This window comes from Thamnophis sirtalis, unplaced genomic scaffold, assembly GCF_051295495.1.
Source record: "Thamnophis sirtalis isolate CommonGarterSnake01/CBP01778 unplaced genomic scaffold, rThaSir2_p1.2 scaffold_5, whole genome shotgun sequence".
NCBI lineage: Eukaryota > Metazoa > Chordata > Lepidosauria > Squamata > Natricidae > Thamnophis > Thamnophis sirtalis.
The window spans coordinates 26905567-26933018 of record NW_028261385.1 but is presented as its reverse complement, the minus strand read 5'-3'; the positions used below and the strand labels follow the sequence as shown (position 1 = coordinate 26933018).

Genomic DNA, 27452 nt, shown 5'->3' with positions numbered 1-27452 from the left:
TTGCTTATTTTGGGGGTCAAAAGAAAATAAGATCCTGTCTTATTTTCGGGAAAATATGGTGTGTGTGTGTGTGTGTGTGTACACATACACAAGCACACACACACAAGATAAAATGCAAAAGTATACTAAGTAAGATTCATAAATCTCATCTTGAAATATTCTTGAATGTGATGTGCAAGTTAAATGAAATGCAAACCTTCCATTTAGTTTGCTCATCGTTTTCCTATCCAAATCTGGATGGCTACTGCCCTAACATTCAGCCCATTCTTTTAAATTGCACTGATAAACTGTGTTTGTTATTTTGCCCACAGCCCAGAAAAGAATCACAACTGTACCATTACCCTAGAAATATGCTGGTTGATGACCGAAATAAAAATTGATCATTTAAGTGAAATATCAAGATATATTTAGCTGGAGGTAGTTTCTAGGCTTTGTGGGTAAAATCTCGGATTGCAGGTGAAATTGTCAATTCCAAAGAAGACCCAAAGAAAGATTCTCTACTATATATGATACACATAAAGCAACGTTGAATACAGGTAATCCTCCACTCACAACAGTTCACTTAGTGACTGTTCATCCCCTTTTATGACCTCCTGACAAGCAAAGGCAATGTGGAAACCAGATTCTCTTAACAACCGTGTTACTAATTTAACAACTGCAGTGATTCACTTAACAAGCATGGCAGGAAAAGTTCTAAAATAGGGGGAAACTTAACAAATTTTTCACTTAACAACAAATTTGGGGCTCAATTGTGGTTGTACACTGAGGACTACCTGTATAATATCAAACATATTGATATTTGCAGTCATGTATCCCATTTAGAAAATAGATTTACTGCTCAGGAATGTTATCTGCTCAATATCTGCACAGAGAGAAACAAAAACGACTGTAATTTGTCCCTGATGGAGAGAACCTATATTTGTTAGCGCTCACATCTTTATACTTACCAAAAAGCCTCCAGTTCTTGGATTTCTTACTAGAGTTAACCCTAGATTCATGTCCTTCTTTATCTCATTAACATTTGGTATGCTTGTAACAGCTAAAAAGAATAAATGAAAGTAAATCTGAGCAATACATTAAAAAGCATAACATGAAACTTGGTCTATGGACAAGGGTTTCAAACTGGATTTCTTTAAGGGCTGGATCAGTACTGAAGTTCTCTTCTTTGGGCTGGGTGGGGAGTGGGAGAGAGATGGGATGGACATTTTGGCCGGCAGAGTGCTGCAGAAGGCAGTCCAGGCTCAAAATAGGGCGTGGGGCGGTACCCCCTCGTGCCCCAATTTGGCTGCCAGAGGCATCGTGGGCTGGTCCTTTGCTATTTCCAGGCTGGCCCCATGGGCCAGTTTTAAGCACCCCCTGGGCTGGATCCAGTCCGCAGGCCTTGAGTTTCACAACCCTAGTCTATGAGTTAAAACTGTGGAGCAAAAGTAGTGTAGCATTTCTCAATCTTGGCAACTTCAAGGTGTGTGTGGCATCTTAAATATCTTTGGTACACCACAGCTTACTGTTATTTGGTCAAACAGTCTCTGGATACAGTCTCCTTTGCTAAAGGAGAAGCTAAACAAAAGACCTCCAGCTTTTGATCTCTCCAAGGTTGTGCATGGATTGTGGGGAGGAAGGAAATGCAGTTTTTTTCTAATTCAATGCACAATGGTTTTATTCCCAACTACCAATAATACCAATACCAAATTTGTCAGAACTTGTCTATTGTTGACTGTTGTTTGGTGCAGCACCAATGGGCTTCTCAGATTATGAGTCACTCATTAGAAAGCAAGACTTGGACTCTGGAAGTAAATGGTTGTTATTTTACAAAGTGGCCACCAAAGAATGCCAATCACAACAAACTAATAACACAACTTACTCTGTAGGTCCATCTTGGAACATTTGGATCCTTGTTGACGAACAGCACATTTATAGATATCTCCCATTCTATTTTCACTCCAGGGTGAAGAAACAAGCAACCTGAAAAATTGACAAACTCTTATTAAATGTCCTGACATATTTGATAGAAGATTCAATTTAAATGAAAAAACTGGAAATAACTCTTTTGTTAATGTGATACTAACCTTTTAAAATCACATTTTTGGGTCTGCCAGAAGCCTTTCCTTACATGGTGCTCTTCGAACAGGTAGCTTTCATATCTATCATTTGTCACTAATAGCCACTTTGAGTACTGATAACAATTACCATATTTTGTGCTCCATAATATCACTCCCCCACTCCCAAAGTGGGTACAAATGTCTGTGCATCTTATGGAGCGAATATAGATGCCACTATAGGTGAATAGCAGCCAGTCTGCGGCGGTGGGGTCCTTTTACAGTACTGAACACCACCTCTTCTGTCTTTGTCACTGCCCACCTCTTCTGTCTCTTTTCCGCAGTGCAGGAGTCAATAAACAGAGCCGGCACATGAGAGGACACCTATCTGTGGTCCTCTTATGATCCGCCTCCTGCCCTCACTACACTGCTGCTCCATATTCAGCACTCCATATTCACACTGAGACAGTGTTCCATATTCACAGTACTCTGAATATTTTTTTTCTTGTTTTCCTCCTCTAAACCTAGGTCTATCTTATGGTCAGGTGTGTCTTATAGTGCAAAAAATATGGTATATTAGAAGAGTCGGAAATGCAATATGTAGGGCAGAGGTACCTGTAACTGATGTTCAAATAACTTGAGAAGTTCAATGATGCAATAGAAGCTCCATCTGTTTTTTATTTGTCTCCCATACATACAGATATTCTCTCTGTGGACACTCCTGCTAGAAGATCATTTCTATAAAGTCTATTTTGGAGTACATTACAATTAGTATGTAATGTGCTAGAAGTATATATCAAATTCTATCAAACTTCTCTTTAAAAAAAAACATTTATCATTGATGCATTTTAAGAGCGAATTCTGGGACATTTCCAATATTGCAGAGGAGGTATTGGTGGAGGTTGTCACATACATTTGCCAAAGAAATGTATTTACTGATAGGGTGAGCTACTCCCCATTTGTAACTTCTTCCTAGAAAGTGTATCTTCTCCACCATGGTTTCTCTCTTATGGAACAGCTTCTATCCAACATTAGGACAACCATCACTACTGATTTTCCAGAAGGCCGTGAAGATACGTCTCTTTCCCAAAGTATTGGGACTTGGATGATCATGGAATTCTGCTACGGGGGATTAGATTTTTTGATGTGCTGATATTGTGATTTTTAAGGACTTAGCCCTATTTCTTTTTAATGGATTTCTATAGTTTGCTTGATGCCTTTATATCTGCTCACTGCCCAGACTTTCTGGGGGGGGGGGGGGAGTTAGAAACCCAATATCTCTTCCCCCTTTTTGGCTTTTTAATCTTTGTTAAATGTGTATTACTCATCTTCCCCCCCTCTTTTATTAACGTTTGTGATATAGACAGAGACATGCACATACAAAGAATCATAGGGCTGGAAGGGACATAGAGGGGGTATGTGTCTTCTAATTTGTCCAAGCAGGAGTTCTTATACCATCCCAGACTAATGGTTGTCCAATTTTTTTTAAATGTCCAGCAATGGAGCACCCACAACTTGGGTAGGCAAACCATTCCATTGATTAATCATTTTCACTGTCAAAAGTATTCCTTGTTCCCAGGTTTGATCTCCCTCTGATGAACTTCCCCCCATTGTTTCTTCTTCTGCCATCAGACAAGAGAATAAGTTGACCTCCTCTGTGACAGCCTTTCAAGCATTGGAAAATGTCTCCCCTGAGCTTTCTGTTCATTAGGTTAAACATAGTTTAGTGTTCTAGTGTCTAGTTTTTCTTAGCCGGTCATCGTATGATTTAGCCTTCAGACATTCTTACTTTATACATCAACATTTTTGCAGGTTTGTGAATTGTTTCTCTCCTTTACGCAATACTGTGACTAAGCTATTGTGGGGAACAATTAGTCAGCCTTTTGAATGTCCTCCTCATGAATATTCTTGTCATGGGTTGAAATTCTGTGATATCAAGAGCTGTTTAAACATAAAACAGACTGTGGGAGGAAACAAATCTAGATACAAAATGAGTTGTTCAAGTCAGCCTATGACCTCTTCTTCAAGAATACACATGGGTGCAGCACTAAGTAAATGCTTAGCAGTGCCTATCAAGTCCTACATAACCAAAGATACATGGATTTTAGAAAAGTATTTTGTTTTCCCCAAAATAAGACCTCCCTGGATAATAAGGCCAATCGGGCTTTTGAGTGCATGCATTAAAATAAGCCCTCCCCCCAAATAATCCCTCCCTGAAAACATTTAAATGCATGCACAGCTGGTCCCCGCCATTTCCTCTGCTAGCTTGCTGCGCAAACAACACAAGGTGAAGAGGTGAGGCTGAAAGAGGGGGAAAGGGAGGAGAGAACATGCACCACGTACCACACATACCCTTGCCTAACAGCTGTTTCTACAACCCTAACCACCATGCCCCTTCTCTCACACTAATAGCCGCTGCAAAAAGAGTGGCAGGCACAGCGACACGCCTCATACCCCACTTCTTACCTACCGCCATTTACTCCTGCAGCTGAACAGTGTTTTGATTGAAAAGCATTCAGCTGACGAGTGACAGCAGCAGCCATGAGGGGACAACCTCTTGCACCTCAAAAATAATAAGACCTCCCCGAAAATAAGGCCAAGTGCTTATTTCAGGGATCAAAAGAAAATAAGACCCTGCCTTATTTTTGGGAAAACACAGTATATTTCATGCTTTGCTGGCATAAATACAGAACCTTGGAAACTGCCATGGAAATGTCTTAGGCTCATTGCTAATGACTTAATTCCTACTTAAGTACTTTGAAGCTCTTTTCCCAGATTTATCCCCACTTGGCTTGAATTTCCAATGTATTTATGCCCAGCAATCTTTTCTCTTCCCAGCCTACCCAACCTCTTCACAGTGGAACAGATTGTTTTGAAGCCAGTCAATTCTTTAGTGTTCTCTCAATATGCCCAAACCATGTGAACATACATCTCTTATATTTAATCGGTCACATTTTAATTCAATCCACATTTTTCTTCTTTCTACTACATTCAGGTTTTTATTGTTTCTTCTATCATACTCAGCTCTTATTTCCACATATGATATTGGACAGAAACATAAGGTCTCTTGCATTGTACCATTTTTCCTTCTTGCTAAAGACTTACTGTCCACAACCTTCTTATCAGTTTCTCCATCCATTTTCCTATCTTTAGTGAACAACCTACCAAGATAAACAAAACTGATCTGCTTGTTGTAATTTTTTACCATGTTTTCCTAATACTTTTGTGAATGAATATATTAAACTATCAAGGGTACTGTCAACATACCCTTGATGTACCATGACGGGTACATCACATATAATTATCTTATTCCCTGCTCAATGTTAAATTATTCACTAAGTATTCTATTTATTCTCATGCATATTTTTATTTTCCCCATATATTGTTCAGCAATCCTTTTTCGACTCTACATTAGCACACAAATTCTATAATGCATACCTATCAGTCATGTTTCCTGTAAATCAACAAAGATACACTAATCTTTATTTCTTACATATGACCTGTTGAAAAGGACAAATCTGATTGGCACATGTGCCTGGCATAAAGCCACATTGCCCTTCCCAAACTTGACTTAAAGTCACCTTTTGTTAAGTATCTTAGGCATGCTGATCAAACTATGCAACTCCATCAAGGAACCACATTCCACACTTCAACATTTATAGACTTATGCTATATACAGCAACTTTACCATTTTTCTATTGTCCCACAGCAAATACTAGTGGTCAACTTACATCCATTCATTTAGTGTCCATTCAAAGTTACAATGGAATTGAAAAAAGTGACTTATGACCATTTTTCACATTTATGACTGTCGTAGCATCCCCATGGTCACGTGATCAAAAATTGGACACTTAGAAATTGGCATGTATTTATGATGGTTTCAATGTCCCAAGATCATGTGATCATCTTTTGCGATCTTCTGACAAGCAAAGTCAGAATCTGGCAAACCAGATTCACTTAACAACCATGTTACTAACTTAGCAACCACAGTGATTCACTTAACAACTGTGGCAAGAAAGGTCGTAACAAAAACTCAAAACAAAAACGTGGGGCAAAACTCACAATTGTCTTGCTTAGCAACAGAAAATTTGGTCTCAGTTGGTCATAAATTGAGGACTACCTGTGTGAGTTCAATACAAAGGAGAGTGACCAGTGTGGAAGATTCATTTGGAGAGGATTTGTAGAGAAAGAATGAATGAGAACTGAATCACAAATCAAAGACAGAGGGAAAAGTAAATGGTCAAGAAGAGAAAGACTGAAAAAGCCATAGGTGGATCCTCAGATATAGAAACATGAGAATTTTAAAGAAAAAAGAATATATGTTATCTTTAAATGAATGTGATAAAAGCAAGAATCTATAAAAATAGGAAGATATTGCTGAGTAGCCTTGTAAACTATAGGTAGGGCTTATTTCCTTATTTTTAACCTACTGCCTTCATTTTTTTGGATTACTTACTTCTTTTCAATATTTTGCATAAGGTTGGTTACTCCAAAAAGGAATAGTAAGATGTAAATGTATTTATACTAATTTTATCTACAGCTTTTTGAAAAACGAGGAAAAAAATAAAAAAGAAACCAAATTATCATTTTCTTAAGAAATAAAAGAATAACAAAGTTGATCCTTTCATTTTCTCCTTTATGGTGCAGGAAATATAGTCATACTTACCATTTGCCTTCTTGGTTTGTAATCTGTTGAACTAAATATCCAAATTGTTCATTTCGGGAACCAGAAAACACTTTAGCTCCTTCAAGGCCAATATTATATGCTTCACAGCAATTTTCAAGTAAGTCTATTAAGAAGAACAGAAATATTATCATTAAAAAATCAAGGCAATAGTGTACTTCTTGTCTTAATATTAGTTACACTCATTCATGATACTTTTATCATGCTATTGAAGACAGAAACATGCTCTTGGAGACAGAAACTCAACCCCAGATCTCTGCCCCAGCAGATATTTTGGTGCCAGCTTATCTACAAGACAAAAGACTGGGCCATCCTATCTACAAAACAAAGACCTCCAGCTCCAGGATGATGGGATTATCCTTCAAGGCAAAGCCATTCAGCCAAAATAGGAATTGTCTTTCATTGCATCATCCAGCAAGATTCAATCAAGCCTTGGACACAGACAGCCTACAAAGTTAGCTAAGACCCCTGTGTCGTGAAAATGACCCGTTTTTTCATGAAAATGGGCCCATTTCCCCCCCCAAAAAAAACAGGGCATGCACAGGCTTTGGGAGGCTTGTAGAGTGCTCCTGGAGTCAGGGAGGGAGGAGCAAAAATGGCCCATATTTCACTCCTTTTTGCTCTCCCCAGCCACCAGGAGTACTTTGCAGGCCTCCCAAACACTCTGCACATCCATTTTTGCGAAGGGGGGGGGGTTCCAGGAGACCAAAAATGCTGTATTCAGTGTATAAGATGCACCTAGATTTTCACTCTCTTTTTTTGGGTGGGGAAAGGTGTGTCTTATACTCCAAAAAATATGTGTATATTTCATTGGGCACAACATTTTGTAGACAAGGATTTGTAGAAAAAATTCCCCATCTATACATAAGACCAAGGTTTGCTTATACATAGTTAATTTATGTAGCAGCTGATTACCTTTAGGTCTGACACCAAACAAGCCACTCTGTACCTTAGTATGTTTTGTGAACCTAGTCAAGATCTCAGCTTCTATTGCATAGGTACCAACAGAATTAAACCTTGCCCAAGGGAGCAAAAACATTTACAAGTTCAGACCATTCAAATATAAATTTGAAGAAGGGAATCTTAGAATAAGAACTGTCTCTGCAGTAAAAAAAAAAAAAAAAAGTAATGAAATAAAGTCACCTTTGAGTTGAACTGAACTATGGCAACCTACATGGTCATAGTCACGCAATTTTCTTGGAAATGATAGCCACGTTTTTGATACTGCCGCCTTCTTCTAGTATGTTTTTTCCCCCTAATTTCCCAGTCTAGCTACAGTCCTGGATTTTCCCGTATCTTTTAAGTAGACTGATTATTTCCTACTGTTTTTGTTTTGTTTTTAAGTTCAAAAACAACTATGCATTAGCGATAAACGCAACAATATATAATTGTTTATATAATTTGCTATCATTCTAGAGCTCATAGGGATAAAATTAAATATACTAAAATATTCTCTTGCAGATCTTTAATGAATGAAATGATGTAGAATTCTGGTCAAAGATAAACAGTGAAGAAAAATGTTACATCCTTTACCGTTGGGCTGAAAATATGTGGGAGTAAATTCAAGTAGACACAACAATTTATCCTTTTCCCAGTAGCCCTCCTTGGGACAATCATAACTGCTTACCAATATTTTGTTAACCTTTCAGATCTCTACATTTGGCAGAAACCTCTTTCTTACATGCAGCATCTTAAGGACAGCTGTTCAAAACCAGCCATTTAAGTTTTTTAAGGTTGTGTCTCTGTAATTACCATGCAAGGCATGCACATTACAAAACTAGTTTATATTTAAAAAACGAACAAAATGTCCAACCAAGAATGACCTCATTAAAATCAGGAAACCTAATGCATGAGCGAGCATTTCTGAGTATGAAAGGCCACTATCTATTGTAGAAAACAGAAACCTTTTCATAGCCCCCAGACTGTTTATAGATAACAGTTACTGGAACTACACAATTGTGTGTCACAATCCCAGGCATGTCAAGGTTATGGCATCTGTATGGTAGTAGTCTAAACAGAAAATGCAAGTTCTCTGTGACTGATAAAGATGGATATCCTCTGAAGTCCAAATGCTTGTTTGCTACTACAAATGAGAGTAGTCCCAGAATTGTATTATTTTACTACACAGTGAAAGTTTTGTGTTGCTACTATTGTACATGCAACATTTAAGAGACACAGCTTACCAGTCATTTGCAAATTACAGGCCAATTCTTGATAGTTGAAATAATACTGATGTTTCTTATAGTGTATGTATTAGTTTTCACCATAAAGTAATATGAGAGGAGGGCTGTCAAACTCACAGCCTGAGGGCTGGATGCATCACGTCCTGGCCACTCCCACACCATTTAGCAAAAGGGGGGGGAAAGTTGTGATACATCATGTGACGTCACTGTGATGACGCGTGTTCGACACCCCTACACTAAAGGGTATTATTATTACTTTAATAAAGGAGTACAATTTCTGTTTCAGTTGTAACTGTGTTTTCCTGTAGCAGTCATTTCTTCGCTGACATTGTCACTTCATTATTCACCTGTATTTCTACAACTGAAGTTGTAAGAAGCAACATAAGTCCAGACCACATATGTTCCATGCTGGACCTCTGCCTGACCACAGGTCAATGTATTTTAAATACAATAAAAGTTTCTACAGACAAAAACACGGCTCTGCCACGGGGTTCACTCCACTGTGGTCAAACTCTACATCAGCGGTTCTCAACCTGTGGGTCAGGACCCATTTGGGGGTCAAATCACCCTTTCACAGGGATCGCCTAAGACCATTGGGAAATATATATTTTTGAAAAAATACAGAAAACATAAAATAATTTTATGGTTGGGGGTCACCACAATATGAGGAACCGTATTAAATGGTCGCAGCATTAGGAAAGTTGAGACCCACTGCTCTTCCTCCTTCGCAGGAAGTCCACTGATCAGTGGTGTAGATATGTGGATGATACTTGGATCAAGATTAAAACACAGGAAGTGAAGGTCTTCACCAAACCGATCAACTCTGTGGATAGATACATTAGGTTCACACGGGAAGATTGTAAAGAAAACAGTCTGATGTTCCTAGACTGTGAAGTACAGATTAAGGATGACAGAAACTTCAACACTGAAGTATTCAGAAACCCCCACTTCCCCCATCCCCACACACAAAGATCAGTATTTACATTTTGATTCTAACCACCCACTGGAGCATAAAATGGAAGTGATCAGAATCCTGCAGCACTGGGCTGAAATTTGCCTACCAGCAAAGAGGGAAAAGAAAAAGAACTAAAATATATCAAAGAATTCCTCCGAACCTGTGGCTATCCCAACTGAACCTTCATCAAATCCAGGAAAAGTTTCAGCAGGAACTCTTCCACAACAGACAAAGAAGAGAACAACAAATGAAGCAACGTTATCATTCATGGGCAACGTCCATTCATGGACGTTGCAGGATGATCTGAAAAGCTCAGGAGGATTTTCAACCAATACAACAAACGTATACACTTCAAACCAGGGCTCCTCAATCTTTTTAAACAGGGGTCCAATTCATGGTCCCTCAGACTGTTGGGGGGCTGGACCAGGTGGGTGGGTGTGTGTGGCTATGTGATCATGTGACTGGGTAGGCGTGGCTAGGTCATGCAAGTAGGTGGGTGTGGCCAATTTAACAGCCCATTAAACAATACACACAAATTAAATTTTAATTTGTTTTGCTCCTGGGGGTGTTTTATTTGCTAACCACTAACCTCTGAAGAGTGCTAACAACCATAGGATTGCAAAGAACATAAATCCTTTCATTCCCTACCATTCAGCTGAAGAAACTTCTTGGATGAGAAATGAAATGGTTACAAGGGAAAAACCCCAAGAAAGTCCAGTTTCCTTTTGAAGAACATCATTGGGATAGCACTGTGTGGGATAAATTGAGCTAAATGGAAACGGGCCCCAAATAATCCAATGTGCTATGCAAAAAGTTTTGAACTCCAGTTTCATTCTAAGACTGCTGCTACTGTTAATTCATAAATTAGAAGTCAGCATCATTATATTATGAAAACAAATGCATGAACAAAGATAGCAATAGCAGTAGACTTATATACCGCTTCATAGGGCTTTCAGCCCTCTCTAAGCGGTTTACAGAGAGTCAGCATATTGCCCCCAACAATCTGGGTCCTCATTTTACCCACCTCGGAAGGATGGAAGGCTGAGTCAACCCTGAGCCGGTGGGATTTGAACCGCTGAACTGCTGATCTAGCAGTAGCTTGCAGTGCTGCATTTAACCACTGCGCCACCTTGGCTCTTATATATAGAATATATATAAGAGCCAATAGAATATATATAAGAGCCATATATATATATAATATATAGATCTTATAGAAGATCCCTTCTATACTTCTTGAAGTTATTTAAAATGATGCCTTTAGGATATGAGACAACACATTTGTCAAGTAAGGAACATGTGAAAGTCATCTAAACTACAATATCTAAAGTTATCCTTTTAAATCAATTGAAGTTTGAGGGCTGCCTCTTTCTCACTCATTTTGGCATAATTTCTTATACAAAATTATCCCCCAAATGTCTATTTTCTATAAGTGCCTTGTAAATTCTCAAATGTGCTTAATGGAAATGGCAATTAAAATATGTACAACCTTTTTTTGTCATTTATGGACAGGCTAGGATTCAGGGCTGGGTAAAACTTTGAAGAGGGCTTCACTACTATATGAAGAAGTTTTGGCTGGATATTCAAAACTATTTCGTGACTCAATAAGAACCTTTTCCCTAAAAAGAAATGACATGTTCATACCATGTCATTTCTGGAGCCTCCTTTGCCACTATTGAGTGGGATGGAGTAGGCCCTAGGATAAGGTGACCAGATGTCCCACTATTGGCGGGACAGTGATGATTTTTAATAATTTGTACCGTGTCCCGCGGCGTGTTCAAAAAGTCCCGATTTTCCAAAAGAAAGAAAAGATGCCGACTCATCAATTTTAAAAAGGACGCCGTTAAAAAAAGTTTTTATTTCTCTGAAGTGTCGTTCCTGATGTGGCTTTAGAGGGCAGTGTTTTCCCTCTCTCCGCTCATTCACAGCACCCGACGAGGGGCGAGGCTTCCTCCCCTCCTGCCCGTGCGCATGCCGATGCGTGCCATTTTTCTGCAGGGAGAGCGACAGCTTTTGGGCGGCGGCAGCACGGCAAGGAGGAGGCTCAGTCCCACGCCAAGCGGCTCAGCCATCAGAAGTTTTTTTTTGCCCACTTCTCTCGGGCACCGCTCTCCCTGCAGCCATGCTGTACAAGCCGCCGTCAGCAACCTGGTCCGGGTGAGCCGAGGGGAGGCAGGCGGGGATCTGGTTGGGAGAGGCTGGCAATGGGGGTGGCTTTTGAAAGGGTTGGGGGGGTGTTGGGGGAAGGCAATCGGGGGAAGGCTGCTTTGCACCCGCCAGCGAAGTCCCATCTAAACTTCTTGGTTCACCCTCCCTGGCCCAGAGCAGACCGTTCTCAGGAAAACCGGGTTCTTCCTCCCTCCTTCCCTTCTCTTCCCTTCCTCCCTTTCCACTTCCTCCCTTTCACCTCCATCCACTCTTTCCTTCCCTCCCATCTTTCCTTCCTTCCTTCCGTCCTTCCTCCCTCTCCCCTCCCTTCAGCCCAGAGAAGAAGCAGCTGCTTCTGGAACTTGTTGAGAAGTTTCCTTGCCTGCTTTTCTCCTTCTCAAACGCATTCCAATGACTGGCCAAGCTCTACTCCCAGGAGTCTCTTCTGCCTGGGAATGGAATTTGGGGGGGGGGGGGCGGTTATTGATTAAAACTTTTGCCACCCAGTGCTGCGGCTGAGGTGAAGCCGCCAATCTCCCGCCGGCACCCCTGCCCTTGGCAGCGGCGCCTCCCCCTCTGCTCGGAGCACCTGAGCTGGGCACACATTATTCCTGCCCCCTCCTCCTCCACCATGCTTTTGAGGAGCCATGAGGCCGCGGGAGCCAGTAGGAAGGCAGTGGAGGGGGCGGGAGCAGGAAACAAAAGGCCCCATGCTTCTCAAAAACATGGCGGTGGAGGAGGAGGGGGCAGGAGTAACGCGGTGCCCAGCTCAGGTGCTCCGAGCAGAGGGGGAGCGGCCACAGGCAGGAGCACCAGTGGGAGCTTTGGCGGCTTCACCTCAGCCACAGCGCTGGGCGGCAAAATTTTTAATCAAGGATACACACACCGTCAATGATGTCCCGCTTAACCAATTTTAAAATCTGGTCACTTTACCCTAGGAGTGACCTAAAATGTTTTGTCAAGGTCCTTTAACATTTGATCTGTGAATCTATAAGGGCTTCTCTTTGTCAACTATACATTTACATAGCACTGTTATGAGAAATTTGAGAATTTCAAGAAAATTCACATATAAACATAAAATAAATTAAAAATAATAATTACAATGTTTTGCTTGTGAATCACTGTAGCCAAGACTTACACTTCTCATAAATTACAGCTGTTTTTGACACAAAGTCAAATGCACCCATTCAGGCATAAGGAAGAAGTATAGACAGGGCAGGGCAGGGCAGAAAGGAAAGGATGAATAGCTGGCTGTAATGTTGAACAAAGGAAATATTTCACAGAGCAACATTTCCAGGCATAGTCCAGTTGTATTTTTTGATTTACCTGGCCTGTAACTTAAACAGTCAAATAGTTCATCATTTTACAAGTTTAGAAGCATGACAGTATATAAAATGAAATTTTTGAAATTGGTTGCCCAAATTGCTTCCTATGAAATTCTTCCATTAACTCACTTTTTTTTTTGGAGAAAAGGTATAAAAACTAGTAGATATCTGTGTGAAAAAATTCCATAGACTTATTTAACAAGGGGTTCTCCAGGGAACCAAAAAGTTCCCCAAATCCTTCAAAGTTTCTTTAGAGCCCAGCAAGACTTCTAGGGAAACAATCACTAAAAAAATTGAGGCATAATGTGTCTCATCACAATTTCTATATATTTGTCATTTTGGGTAAGTAATGAGATGACAGAGTTCTGTGAGGAAACTTTATCCAGATGGTACAATGTCTAGTGCACCCTGGTGTAGAAATGAATTTCTTATGAAAACTCAATGGCTTATTTTGCAAAAACGTAAAGTTGACAGTTGTAATACTGTAGTGGAAGTGTCAAGTATTCCAATATAAATACAGTGGTGCAAAAAAGTATTTAGTCAGCCACCAATTGTGCAAGTTCTCCCACTTAAAAAGATGAGAGAGGCCTGTAATTGACTTCATAGGTAGACCTCAACTATGAGAGACAAAAGGAGAAAACAAATCCAGACAATCACATTGTCTGATTTGGAAAGATTTTTTTGCAAATTATGGTGGAAAATAAGTATTTGGTCAATATCAAAAGTTCATCTCAATACTGTGGTATATATCCTTTGTTGGCAATGACAGAGGTCAAACATTTTCTGTAAGTCTTCACAAGGTTGGCGCACACTGTTGCTGGTATGTTGGCCCATTCCTCCATGCAGATCTCCTCTAGAGCAGTGATGTTTTGGGGCTGTCACTGGGCAACATGGACTTTCAACTCCCTCCAAAGGTTTTCTATGGGGTTGAGATCTGGAGACTGGCTAGGACACTCCAGGACCTTGAAATGCTTCTTACAAAGCTACTCCTTCATTGCCCGGGCAGTGTGTTTGGGATCATTGTCATGCTGAAAGACCCAGCCAAGTTTCATCTTCAATGCCCTTGCTGATGGAAGGAGGTTTGCACTCAAAATCTCATGATACATGGCCCCATTCATTCTTTCCTGTACACGGAACAGTCATCCTGGTCCCTCTGCAGAGAAACAGCCCCAAAGCATGATGTTGCCACCCCCGTGCTTCATAGTAGGTATAGTGTTTTTGGGATGCAACTCAGCATTCTCTCTCCTCCAAACATGTCGAGTTGTGCTTCTACCAGACAGTTCTACTTTGGTTTTATCTGACCATATGACATTCTCCCAATCCTCCCAATTCTCTTCTGGATCATCCAAATGCTCTCTAGCAAACTTCAGACGGGCCCGGACATGTACTGGCTTAAGCAGGGGAACATGTCTGGCACTGCAGGATCTGAGTGCCTGGCGGTATAGTGTGTTACTGATGGTAGCCCTTGTTACATTGGTCCCAGCTCTCTGCAGGTCATTCACTAGGTCCTCCATGTAGTTCTGGGATGTTTGCTCAAAGTTCTTGTGATCATTTTGACCCCACGGGGTGAGATCTTGCATGGAGCCCCAAATCAAGGGAGATTATCAGTGGCCTTGTATGTCTTCCATTTTCTAATTATTGCTCCCACAGTTGATTTCTTCACACCAAGATGTTTGCCTATTGCAGATTCAGTCTTCCCAGCCTGGTGCAGGTCTACAATTTTGTTTCTGTTGTCATTCGACAGCTCTTTGGTCTTCACCATAGTGGAGTTTGGAGTGTGACTTTTGAGGTTGTGTACAGGGGTCTTTTGTACTGCTAACAAGTTCAAACAGGTGCCATTAATACAGGTAATGAGTGGAGGACAGAGGAGGCTCTTAAAGAAGTTACAAGTCTGTGAGAGCCAGAAATCTTGCTTGTTTGTAGGTGACCAAATACTTATTTTCCACCATAATTTGCACAAAAAAAATTCTTTCCAAATCAGACAATGTGATTGTCTGGATTTGTTTTCTCATTTTGTCTCTCATAGTTGAGGCCTACCTATGATGTCAATTACAGGCCTCTCCCTTTTAAAGTGGGAGAACTTGCACAATAGGTGGCTGACTAAATTCTTTTTTGCCTCACTGTAACTATAAAAAACCAAAGTCCCTCTCAATTTCTTCAGAACTGTAATAAAGAACTTGAGCTTCAACAGGGAAAATGAACATTTTTGACAGGATGCTTTATTCTCTGGAAAGATCTGGTCTCCAGAGAGAAAATAATGTGACAATAGTTTTCCCATTGACAATATAAATCTGTTCCAATAAAAAAACAACAGCCTAAAGTATACAATTTATAATGACCTTTCAGCTTATTTCTTGTTTTTGCGCTGCATGTTGCTTTTCTATTCTCCTATTCTCTATATCTCATTTGGATAAAATAGTAGAGTAAAAATAAATAAACATTAATAAAATAAACAATAGATACAAATGAAAAGTAATAGCAGAAGTGGAATAACTACATTTGTGAAAAATTGCTATAAAACATGATGCATTGAGAGAAAATGTTTTCTTGTTTTAAGTTTTGGGAATAGCATAAACGTTGAGACTTAAACTATAAAATATAACTCTTTTTAGGACTTAAAAGCCCTACTGTGATTTATATTGATACCGTAGCTGTTACATGATTATAACATTGAAATCTCACACAAACAACTCTTTATTCAGGTGGAAGTCATAGAGTCTTCAATTCATGCCTTTTAAATTGAAGGTTATATTTTTGATCTCCTGTGATTAAAGTCCCTTTGAAGACCAAACAAATGCTTGTCATCAGACAGGAATCAGGTCTAAATACTCAAAGATATGTCCATGTTTTGAATTGTGACTGCATGTTTTTAAAATGAGTATTGTCCATGAAATATAGAAGCCCTAAAGATTTTTTTTATAAAGGAAACTGACAAATAAGAACAAACGGCATTCATTATACGCTCAAAACTGGCGAACAATGAAAGCAGAATAAAATTGTGACACAACTTTAGCCTTTTTTGCATGTGTGTTGATAGGTTGTATAAACGTTGAAAAAGGGCAAAGTCTATATTGTGATGCCACAATGCTATTTTAATCATTTTGACAAAAAATCTCCAACTCTATGAGTTTTTCTGGGAAATACTAATAGAGTATCACATGCAGAATTGCTGTATAAGTAGAACAAGGTGGACTTCTTTCTTCTGACTATTTGGGATCAGGCTGAGGAGAAAAAGCATCTGTAGAAATATTAGGTAAGACAAGATAGGAAATGCTTCATTTCCCACCTTCCATATGAACAAGATGAATACCTATCTCTCTTGAGAAATCTATGCTGGGAAAGGTGGAAAGAAAGAGAAAAAGATGATTAGTAGCAAAGTGGATGGACTCAATAATATTAGCATTGGATGCATCACTGGAAGACCAGAAGGGGCAAGTTCAGGGCAGGTGATCTTAAGTGAAGTCTATCTATCTTGTCACTAGGAGCCAACAATCAGCCTGATAGAATATAATTCAATCAAAACAGTAAACATTTTTACCATCAAATATGATTACCTAGTCCTTTTGAATGGCTCTAAAACCAGCTTATTACAAACCAGCAAGTGTTTAAGCAATCATGCTTTTATTTATTTATTTAAAATTTATATAGCCATCCTTTTTATAAACAACTCCGGACAGCTCTCTTGAACATAAAGACAGGGAAGGGAGATATGAATTAGGGCTTACAAGATTTCTGTTACTGTGCCCCAGAGGTGGTATTCAGCAGGTTCTAACAAGTTCTGGAGAACCAGTAGCGGAAATTTTGAGTAGTTCTGAAAACCGGTAAATACCACCTCTGACTGGCACCACCCTCATCTATTCTCCACCCCCAAAGTCCCAGTTGATTGGGAGGGAATGAAGATTTTGCAGTAACTTTCCCCTGGAGTGGGGTGGGAATGGAGATTTTATAGTATCCTTTCCCTGCCATGCCCACTAAGCCACACCCACCAAGCCATGCCATGCCCACTAAGTCATGCCCACAGAACCAGTAGTAAAAAAAATATTGAATCCCACCACTGCTGTAACATTATAATAAAAGTAGCGTTAGCATTCATAATTTTGATTTCCTGATCTGGACTGCCTTGAAGAATTGACACTTAATGGTGATTTTTGAAAATCCTTGTATATTTATTTGCTTTTAATCCAATGATCAGTATTGAATCCTCTATAGAAATACAGAGCAGGGCTGGGGACCAGTAGATGTTGAACTACTAGTCTCAACATTCTACCACTATTGGTGATGAGGGTTGAGAATTGCAATTCAGTAATGCCTCCGGATCCACAAGTTTCCATCTCTAACATAGACTAAATAGAACAGGCCTGAATGGAATTCTGGCAACACTTTATTTATTGCGGGTTCCAAAAATAAATAAAGAAAGAAAATAAAGCAGCCTTTTTCCCCCAAGTGTTTTTTGTAGATAAAACAAAAATTCCTATGGAGTTTGTTCTTTGTTATGATCATAGCATAGGAAATGCAAGTAAACCTGCTTCATTTCTGCACAATGTTGATATAACATGAGGGTTTTTTTAAAAATTGTATTTCAGCAAACATTGCTTATTAACAACAACATTCCATTTATGTTTACCCCAGAAGTAAACTCTACAGCATACAATAGAAACTATGCTTAGAATAAAGGATAAAAAGATTAAGAACTGAGGGGAAATGGGAGATCTCCATGTAAGAAGGTCAAGGTTCTAGTCCACCCTCAACCATAAAAGCTCATTTTGGGTCAGCCACTTTTTCACAGCTGAGTAATCACAGGGATATTGTTGTGAGGGAAAAGTACTGTGTGTGCAACTGTGAGCTCTGAAGGAAAGCAGGATATAAATCTAACGAATAAAAGAGCCAAAGGACCATACAAATATCTAATGGACTAGTTTGCTAAAGATTGCTTTATTATTAATTTGCAAGGATGGGGAAGGGAAGAGTGTTTTGAAGACTTATCTAGTGTCACCCAAATCAGGAAACATCTATTTCCTAAGTCTGCTTCCACTGTTCTCCACATCCCTATTTATATCCGCAACTGTGAAGAGGAGCAAGCGAACTGATCAATGAAGAATCCTTGTTCCATTCCTTCCACAAATATAGCACGGTATTGTTTTTCTTTCAAATTGGATTTCGTCTTCTAAATTGATCTGACTGCCACCATAATTAAGGACAAATTCATTTGCCACAATGTCACAGATGATCAGATGACACTCTGGGGCCACGAAAGTAAAACGCCACTCAACGCTACCACTGGAATCATTCATTAACCGTGGGCACTAAAAATGAATGTTTTCTAAATGTGCACATTCTGATGGTACTTGCCAAACCCAAGAGTATTTTGAACATATTATCTGTATTTATTCTGTTCACAAAGGAGGCTTCTGTACTTCCCGGTAAGAGTGCTGAAACAAGGGCCAAATCTGGAATGGCTCTTGCTGCATTTTTAGAAACAAAACTTTGTGAATGCCAAGAACTGTTCTTAAGTAAGCAAAGAATTAAGGCAAAGCTACATCCCACTTATGCTTTCTAGGAAGGGTGGCCTTCTTACAATTAAGGGTCAAATTTCCGCAGGGTACAGCTGTTGGATCTGCATAATGGCAGAGGATGGGACCATGGCCAACAGTGCAGAACTGAACAATTTCCTCTCTGTGTTGGTCCTACTATTTCCTCTCTATTTTCCATTCTCTGCCTGCCTCTCTGTGCCCCTTCTGCAGGACAATTAGAGTGGGAGTTCATTAAATCTAAACTTAAAACTACTTATAAGCTCCTTTTACCCTGGATCCATGACCATAACATGCATTATTTATTCATATGATCAGTCTGAATCCATCTATTGCAGGATGAAGACCTATTCACTGTAATCTACCAAGTCCAAAGTTGGTTGGTAGACAGATGGTTTTTTTTAATTTCTTCCCACAGGAATTAAGCTAGAAATCAGGAGACCATGAGTTCAAGTCCTATGAAAACTAACTGGCTTTTTGGGCAAGCCACTCTTTCTCAGCCCAACTCATCTCAAAGACTTGTTGTTGTATGGAAAATAGGAGGACAAACTGTTGTCGGATATGTTCATCACCTTGAGCTATTCGTAAAAATATTAAATGTGGGGTTTAAATAAATAGACAAATTGGCCGAGTGTCATGAATGTTTGGCCCAAAGTCAACTGGTTCACTGGTCTCCCGATTCATAATTCCACAACTCTCTCCCTCCATCACTCTCTTCGTCCAACTCTCTCCATCCCTCTCAGCAGAATCACAGGTGTCTCTTCAGACCAATTGCCTATGGAAAGACTGCAAAACACTAAATAAGGTAATTACCATATTTTTCAGAGTATAAGATGCACCGGAGTATAAGATCCAGGAAGGTTTTGAAGAGGCAAATTTTAAAAAAGTAGGTAGGTAGATAAAGGAGAGAGAGAGAGAGAGAGAGAGAGAGAGAAAGTGTAGGTGGGTAGGTAGCTAGAGGGATAGAGAGAGAGAAATAGAAAGAGAGAGAGAAATAAAGTAGATAGCTAGGGAGAGAGAGAGAGTAAGTAGGTAGGTAGAGGGATAGAGAGAGAGAAATAGAAAGAAAGAGAGAAGGAGAAATACAGTAGATAGATAGGGAGAGGGGGGGGTAGGTAGGTGGGTAGATAGAGGGAGAGAGAGAAATACAGTAGGTAAGTAGGGAGAGAGAGAGAGAGAGAGTAGGTACGTAGATAGGTAGATGTTTCCAGGTGCATTTACCCATGTGCTGGAGAAGGAGATCACTGACAATCTGCAGCACCTAACTTTGTTCCTGCTGGCACAGCACTTGATCAATGTAATTCTTATCAATCGGTCAAAGAGCTTTCCAAAAGGAAAAAAAAGTTTTTGCACTCTGCAAACCTCCCTAAAATGACCTGTTTTTTTGTGAAAATGGGCCCGGTTTTTTTTTCAAATAAAAGGCATGAATAGCCTGGGGGGGGGGGGGGACGGACTTGCAGAGTGCTCCGGGGAGGGGCAAAAACGAGCAAAAAATGCCCTGTTTTTTGTAAAAAAAAATAGCATGCATAGCCTTATGGAGGCTTATAGAGTGCTGCTGGCGGCTGGAGGGGGGCAAAAAACACTCTGTTTTTTGCTCATTTCTGCCCACCCCAGCCCCCAGGAGTTCTCTGAAAGCCTTCATAAGGCTATGCCTGGCCATTTTGATGAAGGGGGTGTGGCTTCAGGAGGCAAAAATGCTGTATTCAATGTATAAGATGCACCCAGATTTTCAGGCTCTTTTTGAGGAAAAAAGGAGCGTCTTATACTCCAAAAAATACGGTATCTACCTTTGCATTCACTTCATTATTGCAATAGTGGATGTTGCTTTGATGAAGAATCTGTGATTTCTTTAATAGTATTATTATTATTATTAATTCTCTCCCACAAGGAAAAGACCCAATTTAAACACATTACTAAAACTTAATTGGCATCGATATAAAGAATAAAATAAGCTTATTAAAAGACTCACTAAGAGCCGCTGTTTAAGAACTGCTGGAACTTTCAAACTTCTGCTACGGGTATAAAGCTTCACAGACAATTCTGTTTGGCATGCAGTTTGTGTCTCATATGCCTTTCAATATTGTAACCATGGAAATAGTGGCAAGTCTGCACAATGCTTCCCCCCCCAAAAAAAAACCCCCAACACCTGGAATGAGTAGATGAAAATAACTGCCCTGAATGAGAAATGCCCGAGTCTTTTGGCAGAATTCATGGCTTAGCCAAGTCTTTCTGAAAAAATGATGTAGACCCACAAACATATCCATTGACTTCAGTGTCTCCAATCTGAATTATATTCAGTGTTCTTAAACATTTTGTTAATCTAGCAGAAATTGGAGTTCTACATGAATTATTTCAGGAATTTGAAAGTAGAGGCTTTATATATATATATATATATATATATATATATATATATATATATATATATATATATATATATATATATATATATATATATATATATATATATATATATATATATATATATATATATATATATATATATATATACTTTTCCTTTCTACAGTATTCAATTACCTCTGTAAAATAAATCTCCTTTATAAATACAACTCCTAATACTAATTGTGTCATGTTCACTCATAATCCAATGGCCATTTGGATCTCAAAGGAAGTGATTCAATTTCAGGTCTCAGCAGAGAACCTATCAAACAAAAAAGGGGCAGATAAGCCAGACAAAGCAAAAAGCAGCACCCAGCTTTAGATCACCAGGAAACAAAGTCCTTGCAGTATCCTGACCCACAGGGTGGCATGGGAAGCTTAAGAAGAGTTTAGTAGCACCTTCTAACACATTTTATTAAAAAGCATAAGTTTTTGTGAGCTGTAGCGTAGAGTAATTAAACTAATGGATTGGAAAACAAATAGGGAGGGGGAGAGAAAGGGTGGTTATGCAGGTGCCACTGATATATGAAACAGATCACAAGTGTATCAATAATTAGCAATTATAATGTCTTAAAACCCTATTGTGTTTGTTAATGATTTTTTAGATAGCCTGAAATTTGTGATCTATTGTGAGTTCAGCAATCTTTCTATGGGTAATGCTGGCAAAGTTTTGTTATTCTAATAAAGAGGATTAACAACAAAATCTATAATTGAATGTCTTGGAGATAAAATACTCTGATGTTACTTTGTCCTTGTTTTGAGTTCTGATGTTAAACTTATGAGAAATACAAGCTCTCTAGTTGATAGCACATTTATTTTCCTCCCAATTAATAGGTGAGGGAAAACTTTGAAACAAAAGGGAAAAACAGAAGAGAAAGAAAGTTTACTGGAGAGCACCCTGAATGAGAGATCCTAATGGACTTCACATTTTCCTACAGTTACTTGCTAGTTGCATGTTGGGTGTCTTCAGATTCTGGTGGCTAAACTGCTGTTGATATATGCCATTTGTTTCTGGTGAATATATTTAAATGTTCCTTTCTATCTGCTCTTGGTCAATGCAAGGTCTCTGCAAGTATGCTATCGGTGGCAGGAGATAGTCAAGAGACAAACAGTCTTAGTATTTTCATACCTGATAGAAGCAACTATTTCTTTTATCCTTGGAGACAATGTATATCTAACATCAACAATGGTTAATACAAGGTCTGCATTCAATCTATCACCTTCAAGCTGATTTTAAACTGCAGAGTTCACTGCTTAAACAACTGGCTAAATTTTAGGATTTCTTTTCTTTTTCCTCATTTTTACATTAGCGTATCATACTATAAGAAGATACAAGAAGACGGTACTCTTAACTCATTCTTAACTATGATGTCATTGAGAATTAAACTGAGGCACAAAAAACTGAACCAAGTTTTATGTGTCATATAAATGTTGTAATGTATGATATGCTCAAACTTCAAGAAGTTGGAATTAGCAAGTGGGAAACCCCTTGACGTAACATGTATTTAAAAATAGTTAATATCTCTGTATTTAGCTATTAGACCCTCTAATTTGGCTATCTTTTTCTATCAGTAGTTTAAGTCATGAATAAGCATTCTCCTTCCCAGAAACTACTGCATCTTTCTTGACACTATTAGCAAAGGTTTTCTCTTAAAATGATTTAATAGTCTTGTTTTTTACATACCATTTTTATATGTTTAATGCTTTGGCATTATTTCAGAGAGAAGATAATTTATGCAGTACCACCCACTCTTAGCCTGCACACGTTTTGGATATAATTGCTGACTCATACCAGGTGCAGGTGGGGCTCTTAGTGGAAAATAAATTCTGTTCCCCCCCCCTTTTTTGCCGTTGGAACAGGAGAAAACTCATAGCAGGGACTGCAACTAATGGATAAAATTTCAAACCATACCCCTCAAGGTAAATTACAGCAGCCTCTCTTTTGCAGTTCTGAGACCATTCCGAATAATTGCAAATAAATCTTCAGTCCACTGTGCCTAGCTTTTGAAGGAGAGCGTCTAAGTAGCAAAATTTGTTCCTTAAACCTTACAGAAATATGAAGTAGGATTGTCATCCTTTAAGAAATCCAACCATTTCTATACCAGATTTTTTCCCCTGACTGAATGGGAAGACAAAAAGACAAAAATGGATGTTTTAAATACTCTGCAAGACACTCACCCCACCTTTAAACTTCAACAACAGACTGACATTGTACTAATGTTCCTGGACCAAAACCGTAGTACCTCTCCATCTCCCAAACTACAGAATTGTAGCAAACCGTAACAACCATACTTAAGCTTTGGTTCAGAGTACTGATCCACTTGTAGATATCCCACAAACCATGGTGTAAGCAAACCTAGCTTAATGCTAAGGCCTAAGCCATTCTTTAAGCATTTTTTCCTATTCAACATTCAAAAAGTTTAAATTCAACATAATCGGTAATTTAAGTCATTCAATCACGACTACAAGCATTTCTTTTGCTACAGCTACCACCAATGAGCTGTTTCACGTTCTAAATTCCATTCATTATGTGTTTCGACAACGTTGGCATAACCCCGTCACTCTAGCCAAGTGCCTTTTAGAACCCACTGCCTTTGTTTAAGCCCCAGTCACTTTCACCAGCAGAATAAAGGACAGATTAAATAAAAATGCAGAGAGAATGTTCCACGCTCTGAAAATTCGTTCTTTCAGAAGAGAGCCCAGAATACAGGCCACTTTGCAGGCACAATTCTTGCAAAAGGTTAATGTCTCCGTATCTGGTTTCGTCCCTCGAGCGCTGTTACATTCTGCAGTGTCTCCCTTAGTTAGGAACAAGTTGGAACTTCTCACAGGTAAATGTTTTTGTATGCCATCCAGCTTAATAACAAGCTCAGATGAAACAACAGACTGATTTTTACACTCTGGAATGTTAGGGTGAAAATATTATGACAAAAAATGGCTGTAAGGAGTTTTCACTTATCCAAGTATTGAACAGAGTTCATATATCCACAGTTCTCATTCATTGAATGTGAGTGTATTTCATCTCTACTGGCTCTTTTGCTAATAAAGTCTCCAAAATCATGTAATCAGCTCTGGTGAAAAAAAGATCTTCTATTCCCGTGATGGCAAACCTATGGCACACATGCCCAAAGTAGCACACAAAGTCATGTTGCCCTGCACGTGCAGCCTTGCCTGGGTTTCTGGCCCGCATGTGTGCACGACAATCAGCTGTCCTTCACACGTGCAGTGTGCCGACCAGCTGATTGTTGGGTGTGCAGGTGCGCTAGAGCTCGGAAATTTGGCTTTTCTGTAGCATGACCCCTTCGCGTATACGGCATTGTCGAAATCCGACCTGCACATGCACCCTGGCCAGCTGCTCATCGGGCACATATGCATTCTAGAACCCGAAAGATCAGCTTTTCCAGAGCATGGCCCCGATGAGCGCGCATGCACGCATGCAACATTTCCGCACGAGTGCCGAAAAAGTTCACTATCCCTGTTTTATTCTATAGATTCTGGTATAGGTTTAATATATAAACTATAAATATAAATTAGACTAAAGAAAATGATTTCTGTCAACTGGAAATAAGAGCAGATTCAGCTTCAGCCTGAAGTCTTTAGATAACATCTCATCTCAGTTTTAAACTGCAGTACTCTATTTAGTAAATGCAGCAAGATTACAATCCTTTTATCTGTTTATTAGTGCACTGAATTCAAACAATCTTACTTCTCAAAAATCACACTGTGTCTGGGTTCAGCCAACACAATCAGTCCTAATGTGGTTTATGATGTTGTATGAACTCTGCATTGCATTTATAAAGAATGGCTGTCACTGTATGCAAGCATTTATTAGTTCATATAATAAATCATTATTAAAGAAATTAAATCCAAGCATGAAATGTGAAACAACTCACATAGATCAATAATATCAGGATGATAATAGTAATTTAACAACAGGGTTATAAGAATTACTGAAATAAAATATTCCAAGTCTGTTTTATGCAGATATAATTTGGGGTAGTGGCACCAAGTGAGAAATGGGGAAACAATGAGTTCTGGTGCTGCCTTAGGCACAAAGCCAGCTGGATGATCTTGGGCCAGTCATTCTTTCTCAGGAAAATGACAATGGCAAATCACTTCTGAATTCTTGCCACAAAAACTGCAGGGCCTAGTTCACTCTCCAGAAGTCAACATTGACTTGAAACCATACACCAAAAGATTTATAGCTAAAGTGAACTGAAAAGAGAAATACAGGTAGTCCTCAACTTATAGCAGTTCATTTAGTGACCGCTCAAAGTTACAACAACACTGAAAAAAGTGACTTATGATCTTTTTTTACACGGCTGTTACAGCATCCCTATGGTTACATGATCAAAATTCATAAGCTTGGCAACTGATTCATATGTATGACAATTGCAGTGTCCTGAGCTCATGTGATCAACTTTTGCGACCTTCGGACAAGCAAAGTCAATGGGGAAGCCAGATTCACTTAACAATTATGTTACTAACAACTGCAGTGATTCACTTAACAACTGAAAGGTCGTAAAATGGGTCAAAATTGACTTAAATGTCTCACTTAGTAACATAAATTTTGGGCTTAATTGTGGTCATAATTCAAAGACTACCTTTATTTATTTACATATATGCTTCCTAAATGTTTAAGGGGACTTTCAGGCCTTTCCCTTATGTTTACTTACTTACTTATTATTACTGCTTAAAAGCCGTGGGGCAGTGGTTAAAATGCAGTACTGCAAGCTACTTCTGTTGACTGCCAGCTACCTGCAGTTTGCAGTTCAAATCTCACCAGGCTCAAGGTTGAATACGTTTTTCATCCAAGGTGGATTAAATGAGGACCCAGATTGTTGGGGGGGGCAATAGGCTGACTCTGTAAACTGCTTAGAGAGGGCTGTAAAGCAGGATGATGCTGTATATTGCTATTACTAATAAGTAAATTATTATCAATAATTTGATAATAATCTCCTAACTCCCTCTTAGAGGGACTCTGGGCTGTGTACAATAATACACAGTAAAAGCCTAAAAGCAGCATTTATAACTTTTTCTCACAACAACCCTGTGGAGTAAAACCTAAGTTCTGTGTGATCAGCATCAGCTCAGCATCAACTCATCACAAGTTCTGTGCCATCAGCATAAAGTCACCACAAGTTTCATGCTCGCTTTCCGCAGCTTGAGTGCCCTACTGGAATCCAACACAGCGCTAGGTGAGGCTCTCTTTCATTGCGACTCCGGTTCCCGCCGCCTCCGTGGGACTATTGTGTTCAACAACGTAGAGCACTTTTCTTTGGAAACGCGGCAAATAATATGGAAATAACAACATCAAGAGAGTCAACCCAGGCCGGAGGATTCCCCCCGCTCAAAAAAAAGCCCCATCCCATTGATGTCCACCTAGAACGCGCACTGTCCTCCGAAAGGTACACGGGCGTTCAACCACTCTTCGCTCCCGAGGGCGGAATCCAGGACCGCCGAACTTCTACCGGGCTCGACGGCACCTGTTCCAGCCCGCTCCAAAGGGAACGGAGCGCGTTACAATTAACAGCGTATTCGGAAACGCCGCTTCGGAAGAGGAGAGACCTTGGAGTTTGGGAACTATTGAATGGAGAAGGACGAGATTCCCATTCTGGAATCGCCCAGAGGTCTCTGCCCACCTTCCCCCCCGCCCCAAATGAAAGAACGCCGCAACTTACTCAAGCCGAGGAGGCACAGCAGAGGCAGGCAGCCTAGAAGTCGCCTCGCATCACCCATTGTTCCAAAGAGGAGCCGCGACTGCAGCAGAGACGGCGGGCGCCGGGCAGAAGCGCTCAAGTCCTGGAGCAACTCCGCCCACCTGGCGCACTCTTGCCACGCCCCGAGGGTCCCCTCGGAACCGGCGTGCTGCTCCGACCGGCCCTCCTCCCCCGCTCGCCGAAGCTTAAGCCCCTCCTCTTTACTCCACTCGCCCCAAAATAAAACTCTTCCGTTCCGGTGTATTAAGACGCTACATGCAACCAAACGAGCTTTTTCTGGCCTCTTGCCCACTTCCTGCTACTTTTCGGGTGAAGGCCAAAATAAGAAGAGAGAGGCACAAGAGGGGGAACAAAACACAACTTCCACAGGATGGTGTGAAAGCACTTCCCCCTTCAGAGATGCTCCTGTTCTCGTTCGTGGCTCCATCAAGGACTCTTTTAAGAGGGGAAGAGTGTGGGATGTATAAATTGTGCCAAAG

General features: G+C 39.9%; 1 protein-coding gene across 1 annotated transcript in view; it reads right to left on the bottom strand.

Moving 5' to 3' along the window:
* The window catches only part of ITGA2 (integrin subunit alpha 2), a 74756-nt gene extending 47695 nt beyond the window's left edge, over positions 1–27061 (bottom strand). Inside the window, exons 1-4 of the mRNA XM_087715484.1 lie at positions 26935–27061; positions 6703–6826; positions 1862–1962; positions 948–1039 (exon numbers count right to left, since the gene is read on the bottom strand). Of these exons, the coding sequence (XP_087571610.1) occupies positions 948–1039; positions 1862–1962; positions 6703–6826; positions 26935–26992 (375 nt within the window). The 5' untranslated portion in view covers positions 26993–27061. The remainder of the gene's footprint in view (positions 1–947; positions 1040–1861; positions 1963–6702; positions 6827–26934) is intronic.
* Positions 27062–27452: the final 391 nt, after the last annotated feature.